Genomic DNA, 9,694 nt, shown 5'->3' on the forward strand with positions numbered 1-9,694 from the left:
GAGGGATAGATGGAGGACAGGTGCTAAGGTGATGGTGATCAGTGACATCTAGTGTGGCTTCTTGAGCTTCTTTCCCCTTTGTTTCTCCTCTGAATTAGGAGGCCAACATGAGGGTGTTTATCTGCTTCTTGTCTCTCCTGAGGCTGCCTGATTCTCCTATCAATGCCTCCTTGATGGGAATGATGTGTCTTGGCCTGGAATTGATCTGTGAAAAGAATATCAGAAAAGTCAGAGAGCCCAAGATGGAGATTTTTGAGACTGAGACACTCTTGCCTGTGTCTCAGCCCAGCTGTTAGTTTTCACAAGACAACACCCATCATGAACTAAAGATGAGGGTGGAGGGTGCAGTGATTCACACAGTGGGGCTGCTTAGGCAGAGCTCCTGGTCTTTTTCCTTTTCCTGTCTTGTCTGGACCCCCGATCTCCCAGCCATGGGTTCAGCATGTAAGTGTCCTCAGCTGCAATGTTAGGGACAGGCAGTGTGTGGCTGGTCAGATAGTCTCCCTGGTCACCATGATGCTGTCATGGGAGATGGCAGTTATATAGTCCAGTTGTCTTGAAGGCTGAGATTCCTCACCAGTGGGTCAGGGAGGGGAGATCTTTCTCATTCTGGAACTAAAAAGTGAAGATGTCGTACATAAAACTGAGAGTCATTTTGTTTCCAAATAGGAATTCAGTCAGGGGACAGGAGAGGTTATGGAGAACTAACATCTTATATATCTCAGAGATAAGTTTTCCTCTGCCTGTTGCCATGTGGAGAGGAGAAAGGCGTGTGATGACTTTGAACAAGGCTGGGGAGCTGTTGTCTAAGTTTTCATTGTGACAGTGACCTCCAGCCTTTCTGCGGTCCCCTTGCGCTTGAAGGACCCCTCAGCAGTGTGATCACTGCCCGCCACTCAGGTCCTAAGGCCCGCCTTGCGCTCTCCCCTCCCCCAGGCTTCAGTCCCTCCTCCCCAGACACGGGTGCTGAATCCGACCACTCTCTCCCAGTGGCCCCATCTGGTCCCATGGGCTTCACACTCCCTACCTCCTTGTTCATCTTCTCTGAAGCATCAGGAATTGTCCTCACAAACTTACCTCAGATCCTGTGTCCTCCTTGTCCAACCCTCTAATGGCTCCTCTACCCTCCCCCACCCAAACTCACCCCTCCTCACTGTACGATGCCATCTTATTGCATCCATATTTTTACTTGTCTTTTCCACAAGTCGGTGTCAGCTAGAATATTCTAGGCTTATCTATTAGCCTTGATCCATTTTGGTATCAGTGCTGGGCTCTGCTACGAGGGCATAAGTCTTAGATGGCAGAGTCTGGGAACTTCAGTACAATCAAATTCCCTTGAAATCCCCCAATTCTTTTGGCCTGAGAGTGAGGCTCAGCCTCCCCTCAAAGCCTGAGTGGGCAATAGTTTTCTAAGTATTCTTATCTGATGCCCTGGGCTGAGCAAGGTCCTCAAGTATCCCTGATCCCTCACCTGGCCATAGCTACAGTGAGGAGAGTGATGGGAGGAGGGTGAGGGAAGGATTCAAGGTCTTGGGGAGCACCTCTACTCCCTCAGGCCTCTAGTGAAGCTCAAAGGCCAACACCTCCTCACCCCCTCCCACCATGGGGAGGCACAGGAAGGTCTGTGAAGACACAGCTGGACCTGCCACCTCAGCTCAGGACTTCAGTGCAGAGACCCTGTGCCCCAAGCTGCAGGAGCCGGATATTCTGTTTCCTGGAGTCCCTGTTCCTGACTCTGAGGACAAAAGTGTGGGAGCCTCCACTCCTAGGCAGGGCCCTGGCTGCCCCTAGGCCCATGGGGGAGCTGCAGCAGCAGAAGCTACAGGTCAGGCGTGAGCAGCAGCTGCAGGCACTCGCCCTCCTGGCAGAGGAGGAAGGGGGTTCTTGTCTCAGTTCCCCACTGGCCTGGAGCACCGTGTGAGCACTCAGGCTGCTATCCCATGCTGAGCAGTAATAATCAGCCTCATCCTCAGACTGGAGTCCAGTGATGGCCAGGGAGGCTGAGGTACCAGACTGGGAGCCAGAGAATCGGTCAGAAACCCCTGAGGGTCGCTTATTATTTCCATAAATGAGCAGTTTGGGGGCTGTTCCTGGGAGCTGCTGGTACCAGGATACATAATAACCCCCAATGTTGGAGCTGCTCCCAGTGCACGAGATGGTGACCCTCTGCCCGGGGGCCCCAGACACTGAGGGCGGCTGCGTCAGCACAGACTGGGCCCAGGACCCTGGAAGTGGGAGAGACACAGGCATCGTGATTCTGCTTCTAGAGACAACAGGAGAAACCAATCATCAATAGGCTTCCCAGGGCCCCTCCCCTGGACCTGTATCCAGTCACCTGTGCAGTGAGCGAGGAGAGTGAGAAGGAGAGACCAGGCCATGCTGGAGACTGTCCTGAGTGCTGCCTCCTGTGCCCACAGCTGAAGCAGAGCTTCCCCAAATCTCTCCCTGCCCCTCCTTCTTCATACTCTGAGAGTGGGAGGGTCTATCCATGAAAATCAGACCCCCAGCTTTCTAATCCCACCCTGGGCCCTGGGTCAGGCCCCTATGCCTGAGGATGTCAGGGGGTGGCAGGGGTGGGGCTATGTGGTATCAAGGGGTGTAAAGGACACAGCTGTGAGCCCTGAGCAGAGGACATTAGGGAGGGCAGCTGGCTGGTTCTGCTCTGATCTCCCCACTCTTCTCAGGAATGGTCCCCAAGCGCCCCCTGGTGTCCAGACCAAGACAAACCATTGTAAGACAAGGTGACCAGAACCTCCAGAGACACCGCTGCCTCCCCGCTGTTCTGTCCACTGTCCCCTCTCAGGGCCAGGCCAGGAGATGCTTGTGTCTTCTCCCTGTGACCTCAGGGCAGTTCTCCCACTTTACTGGGCTCCTCACGAGTGAATCTGTCTGTGACGCTGTCACTGTTTATTGTAGAGGACTCAGGTGGTGACTACACAATGTCCTCATAGGACAGAATCAAACCCATAGCAGTGACCAACTTTGAGGGACTCACTTTCCCACGTGTGGGGACACCTGATCCTCTCATGTGGCTCCTCCCTGGTGGCCGGAGCTCTCCCTCTGTGGATCCTGCAGGGCTGAGTAGAAGGGAAGCTCTTCCCTCTAGGATGCCCAGGGCACATTCCCAGAGGGTTATTCTGGTCAATCTTCACTCTCTACTTCCCCAGAATTGCAGTCATAGTCATCTGGATCTTGTGACCGCACTGAGCCGTGCCTCACATACAGGACAAGACTGCCCATGACCCCCTCCCTGCCCAGGAATGCTCTTCCTGGTGGATGCCCCATCAGTTCTTAGGGTGAGGGCAGAGTGAGGAGCAGGTCTACGGCTACCTCTCCCAGGTCAGCCCCACCCTGGGTCCAGTGTAATGTGGCCCATGTGATAAGAGGTAGGTCTCTGTCAAATAGTTGCTGAGCACGTATCTTGTGCTGAGCATAGAGCGCAGGGTTGGAAATGCCATGTTGATCTAGACAGCCTAATCCCTACCTTGTGCAGCTAGCCCTGATGAAAACACAGGCATAGGAGGGGCACAGGAGTCCCCCCTTCCACCCCCTTAATCCCTGGGGCAGAGACCAGAGAAGTCCCTGCTGCACTCCAGGGTCTGAGAAGAGACCTCGACTAGGTGGGATCACAGGGGAAGAAGGAGGAAGGGACTACAGGAGAAGCAAAGGAATGTGGACATGACCTGAAGATTCGTGGGGTTCAGGGGAAGATGTAGGGAAGTCCACCAAGTAGATACAGATAAATGACATTAGATAAATAACAGGATCTAGGAGAAGTGGGTTCCCAGGAAGGAGTGACTGTGATTGAGAAAGACACCCTGGCAGGGCAAGTCCTCAGAGAACGGATGTGTCTTGGCCCGGAATTGATCTGTGAAAAGAATGTCAGAAAGGCCAGAGAGCCCAAGATGGAGATTTGTGGGTCAGAGACTCTCTTGCTTGTGTCCCAGCCCAGCTTTCCGTTTTCACAAGACAACACCCACCACAAACGGAAGATGAGGCTGGAGGGTGCAGTGATTCACACAGTGGGGCTACTTAGGCAGAGCTCCTGGTCTTTCTCCCTTTCCTGTCATGTCTGGCCTCCAGATCTCCCAGCCATGAGTTCAGCATGTAAGTGTCCCCAGCCGCAGTGTTGGGGACAGTCAGTGTGTGACCCAAACCCATAAGATAAGCTGCCTGGTCGCCATGACGCTGTCATGGGAGATGGCATGGATGATTTAGTCCGGTGGTCCCGCAGGCTGAGATTCCTCACCAGTGGGTCAGGGAGGGCAGATCTTTCTCATTCTGGAACTTTTTTGTAGTGAGGGTGTCATATTTAAAACTGGAGAGTCATTTTATTTCCAAGTAGCAATTCAGCCAGGGGACAGGAGAAGTTATGGAGAACTAACATCTTATATATTTCAGAGATATGTTTTCCTCCCATTGCCATGTGGAAAGGAGAAAGGTCTGTGATGCCTTTGAACAAGGCTGGGGAGCTGTTGTCTAAGTTTCCATTGTGACAATGAGCTCCAGTCTTCCTGCAGCCCCCTTGCCCTTGAAGGACCCCCCAACAGTGTGATCACTGCACCCCCCCTCAGGTCCTAAGGCCCGCCTTGCGCTCTCCGGTCACCCAGGCTTCAGTCCCTCCTCCCCAGACACTGGTGCTGAATCTGACCATTCTCTCCTGGTGACCAGAGCTGATCCCACAGCCTTCACACTCCCTACCTCCTTGTCCATCTTCGCTGAAGCATCTGGAGTTTTCCTCACAAACTTACCTCAGATTCTGTGTCCTCCTTGTCCAACCCTCTAATGGCTCCTCTACCCTCCCCCACCCAAGTTCTCTTCTCCTCACTGTGGGATGCCACCTTATCACTTCAATATTTTAGCTTGATTCTGTTTTCCACAAGTCAGTGTCAGCTAGAATATTCTAGGCTTATCTATCAGCCTTCATCCATTTTGGTGTCAGTGCTGGGCTCTGTTATGAGGGCATAAGTCTTAAATGTCAGAGTCTGGGAGCTTCAATACAATCAAATTCTCTTGAAATCCCCCAATTCTATTGGCCTGAGAGTGTGGCTTAGCCTCCCTTCAATGCCTGAGTGGGCAAGAATCCTCAACAAATTTTTATCTGAGGAAAGGAACCTCTTCAGACTTTTTAAAAATCCTATTCTTACCCAAACTGTAACACAAGAAAAAATGAGTAGATGGCTCAGGAGATCTGGTCCACCACCTGAGCCTCAGTTTATACACCCCCTCCTCACTTTAGTAAGAGCGCCCTCACTATTTTCTGGTCCCAGACACCTCCACCACCTCCCTCCATCCTCTGAGGGAGTGCCTGGCTCTGCTGCCCAGTATAATGTCTGGGCCTCTCCTTGCCCTCTGTGGCGGCCTCCTCTTTATTTCTGTGGAAGGAGGAAGCCAGGGGGTGGCTGGGAGAGAGAAGAGAGGGGATTCCTGATTTCTAACTCTTTCTTCTCCTCATTGGGGCATGGAGAGGTGAGGAGCAGTTTGCAAGGGGTGGGATTGGTGCCCTCTAACCCTGTCCTGGGCACATAGAAATAAATGTTTCTACAGATTCAGAGACAGCGCTTACAGAGTTTGGAAACAATGCCTGCGATGGAGGCCCTGGGCTGAGCAAGGTCCTCAGGTAGCCCTAAGCCTTCACCTGGCCATAGCTACAGTGAGGAGAGCGATGGGAGGAGGGTGAGAGGAGGAGTCCAGGTTTTGTGGAGCAACTCTGCTCCCTCAGGCCTCTAGTGAAGCTCAAAGGCCCACACCTCCTCCCCTGCTCCACCCACCATGGGCAGGTACAGGGAGGTCTGTGGAGACACAGCTGAACCTGCCACCTCGGCCCACGATATCAGTACAGAGACCCTGTGTCCCAAGCTGCGGGAGGAGGATATTCTGTTTCCTGGGGTCCCTGTCCCTGACTCTGAGGACAAAAGCGGTGGAGCCTCCACCCCTAAGGAGGGCCCTGGCTGTCCCTAGGCCCATGGGGGAGTTGCAGCAGCAGAAGCTACAGGTCAGGCGTGAGCAGCAGCTGCAGGCACTCACCCTCCTGAAAGAGGAGGAAGGGGGTTCTTGTCTCAGTTCCCCCTTGGCCTGGAGCGCCGTGTGAGCACTCAGGCTGCTATCCCATGCTCCGCAGTAATAATCAGCCTCATCTCCAGTCTGGAGTCCAGTGATGGCCAGGGAGGCTGAGGTACCAGACTTGGAGCCAGAGAATCGGTCAGAAACCCCTGAGGGTCGCTTATTATCTTGATAGATGAGGAGTTTGGGGGCCGTTCCTGGGACCTGCTGGTACCAGGATACATAACTTCTCCCGATGTTGGAGCTGCTTCCAGAGCAGGAGATGGTGACCCTCTGTCCTGGGGCCGCAGACACTGAGGGCGGCTGCGTCAGCACAGACTGGGCCCAGGACCCTGGAGGCGGGAGAGACACAGACATGGTGATTCTTGGTCTAGAGAGAGAAGGAGAAAGCAGGGCCTCATGGGCTTCCAGGACCCCTCCCCCGACCCTGTGTCTGGGCACCTGTGCAGTGAATGAGAAGGGTGAGGAGGAGAGGGGACCAGGTCATGATGAAGATTGTCCCGAGTCCTGCCTTCTGTGCTCACAGCTGAGGCAGAGCTTCCCCAAATCTCTCCCTGCCCCTCTTTATACTCTGAGAGGAGGGTCCATCCATGCAAATCAGACCCTCCAGCTTTCTGATCCCACCCTGGGCCCTGGGTCAAACTCCTCTGCCTGAGGATGTCAGGGAGTGGCAGGGGTGGGGCCGTGTGGTCCCAGGGGTGGAGAGTTCACATCTATGAGCCCTAAGCATAGGGCACCAAGCAGGACACTTGGCGCTGGTCCTGCTCTCATCACACCCAGTCTTCTCAGGAATGGTACGCTGGCGCCCCCTCGTGTCCATTGTGCGACATTGTACACCACCATTGTATGACAAGGTGACCAGAGCCTCTCAGAGACACCCCTCCCTCCCGGTTGTTCTGTCCACGGCCCTCTCCATCAGGGCCAGGCCACGCAGCCCCCTGAGTCTTTTTTTCATGACTTCAGGGCAGACTTCACGTTCTCCTGGGTTCCTCAGGGGTGAATCTGTCCATGGCTCCCGGCTGTTCACTGTATAGGACTCAGGTGGTGACTCCACAAAGTCCTCTCATGTCAGAATGAAATCAAGAGCCCTGACCAGCCCCATGGACTCATTTCCTCACCTGTGGGGACACCGGGTCCTCTGCTTTCACATCGCTCCTCCCTGGTGGCCAGAGCCCTCCTTCCTCTGTGGATTCTGCAGTGCTGGGTAGTCAGCAGATCTTCCCTCCAGAATGGCCGGGACACATTCTCAGAGGGTTATGCTGGTAAATGTTTGTTCTCTATCTACTTTTCCACACTTGCAGTCACAGTCATCTGGATCCTGTGCCCAGGGATCTCACCCAGGAGTCTGTTCTCCATCACTGAATGCCAGTCTGCAGGAGATCCTGGCAAATGACTTTGCAGTGTTTCGCTTAAGAGCAAAAAAGCAAATATGTTCAGTATTTGAAGATGGGAAGAATTAAAACTCTAACTTGTTTTGACCAGAGTCTGTACTCAGGTGAGCCTGACACATGGTAGCCTTTAGGATCAACCATTCCAACTAGGATGTTTAGGAAATAATATGGTTCAAATTTAGTAAGGAGTGTTTTGGGCATGTCTTAAAGATGATAAAAATTATTCATCTTTGTTTTGTAATGAAATCTAGAATATGATACATTAAAAACAATAAACTGAAGAAAAAAGATAATCCTGTTCATTAAAATGAAACAGATTGTATATGTGACTGCGGGAGTTCTGGCCTGATACATCTTGGACTCAACAAATCTTTGTTTGTGGAATCCCATGTGGTTGGAGAACAGCAGGATAGTTATGTTATTTACTCTGGTGTATCTGTCACCTGGCAGTTGTAGTACCATGAGGTTTTAAATGCACCATCTAAACAATGGACTAGGCTGGGCATGGTGGCTCACGCCTGTAATCCCAGCACTTTAGGAAGCTGAGGTGAGTGGATCACTTGAGGTCAGGAGTTTGAGACCAGCCTGGTCAACATGATGAAACCACATCTTGGGCCAGGTGCAGTGGCTCACGCCTGTAATCCCAGCACTTTGGGAGGCAAAGGTGGGCAGATCACAAGGTCAAGGCATCAAGACCATCCTGGCCAACATGGTGAAATGGAATCTCTATTAAAAATACGATAATTAGCTGGTCATGTTGGCTGGTGCCTGTAGTCCCAAGCTACTCAGGAGGCTGAGGCAGGACAATTGCTTGAATCTGGGAAGCGGAGGTTGCAGTGTACTGAGATTGCACCACTGCACTTCCACCTGGCAACAGAGGGAGACTGTGTCTCAAAAAAAAAAAAAAAAAAAAAAAAGAAAAGAAAAAAGAAAGAAAGAAAAGAAAAAAGAAAAAAAGAAACCCCATGTCTAGTAAAAATGCAAAAATTAGCCAGGCATGGTGGTGCATGTCTGTAGTCCCAGCTGCTTGGGAGGCTGAAGCAGGAGAATTGCTTGAACCTGGAAGTTGCAGGTTGAAATGAGTCGATATTGTGTCACTGCACTCCAGCCTGGATGACAGAGCAAGACTCCATCTCAAAAGCAACAAAGGAGCAAACAAACAAAAATACAGAAAGAAATAGCGATATCTAATACAGACATTTAAATCAAACAAGCCAAGACATGTAACTGAAATAAAGTGTATGCGGTATTTTAGGATTGCGTTTCATGGGTGTCATTATTTGAAAGGTTCCCATTTATTGTAAGCCGTGTTATTTTAAATATTTTTATAGCTTTTGAAAAATGTTTATTGTGTTTACGTAACACAGCAGGCATATTAAATTTTATTTCTTTTAAAGTAGAAAGGAATTGCAACTGGGCTTGCACTTTCTATTTTTTGTCACTGCCTCCTCTGTGATGATGCATAGACGTTCACGGTGAATTTTGTTTATCTTTTTCTCCCACCTCCAAGAACAGAGCTTCCCCCAGGCTGAGCGGTGTCTCCCATAGAGGACAATGCTGCCCGTGGCCGCCTTTCTGCCAAGGGATGCTCTCCCTGGTGAACATCCCATCAGTTCTTAGCCTGAAAGCAGAGAGAGGAACATTTCTACCGCTGCCTCTCCCAGTTCAGCCCCATCCTGGCTTCAGTATAATGAGGCCAGTGTGATGGAATGTAGGTTTTTCTCAAATAGTTACTGAGCACCTACCTTGTGCTGGGCACAGAGCTCAGTGTTGGGAACGCCATGTTGATCTAGACAGCCTCATCCCTGCCTCGTGAAGCTGACCCTGATGGCAACACAGGGGTGGGAGTGGCAAAGAGGACCTCCCATTCTCCTCATTCATAATTGAAGCAAAGAGACCAGAGAGGCCCCTGCTGCACTCAGGGGTCTCAGAAGGGATGACTTGGTTGGGATCACAGGAGAACAGAAAACAAGACATTTCAGGACAACTGAGGAAATATTGACATGGCTTGAAGATTCCTGGGGTTCAGGTGAAGATGTCGAGAAGTCCACAGAGTAGACCTAGATGGAGTAACACAGAGATGAATAACAGGATCCAGCAAAAGTGGACTCCCAGGAGCAGAGGGATTGTGATCCAGAAAGAGACCCTGGCAGAGCAAGTCCTCAGAAGTCCAACAAGATGCACTTTTGTTCCCCAAGCCCAGGAGCTTGTTCCCCTCGTGGGCCCAATCTGCGGGGGGT

General features: G+C 51.6%; 1 gene segment (V, D, J or C); it reads right to left on the reverse strand.

The window, feature by feature from the left end:
- Positions 1-1,650: 1,650 nt before the first annotated feature.
- LOC126964062 (probable non-functional immunoglobulin lambda variable 1-50) lies at positions 1,651-6,670 on the reverse strand. The segment is given in 2 exon segments: positions 1,651-2,225; positions 6,505-6,670. Coding segments are annotated over 2 exon segments (621 nt in total).
- Positions 6,671-9,694: the final 3,024 nt, after the last annotated feature.

Source organism: Macaca thibetana, chromosome 10, assembly GCF_024542745.1.
Source record: "Macaca thibetana thibetana isolate TM-01 chromosome 10, ASM2454274v1, whole genome shotgun sequence".
NCBI lineage: Eukaryota > Metazoa > Chordata > Mammalia > Primates > Cercopithecidae > Macaca > Macaca thibetana.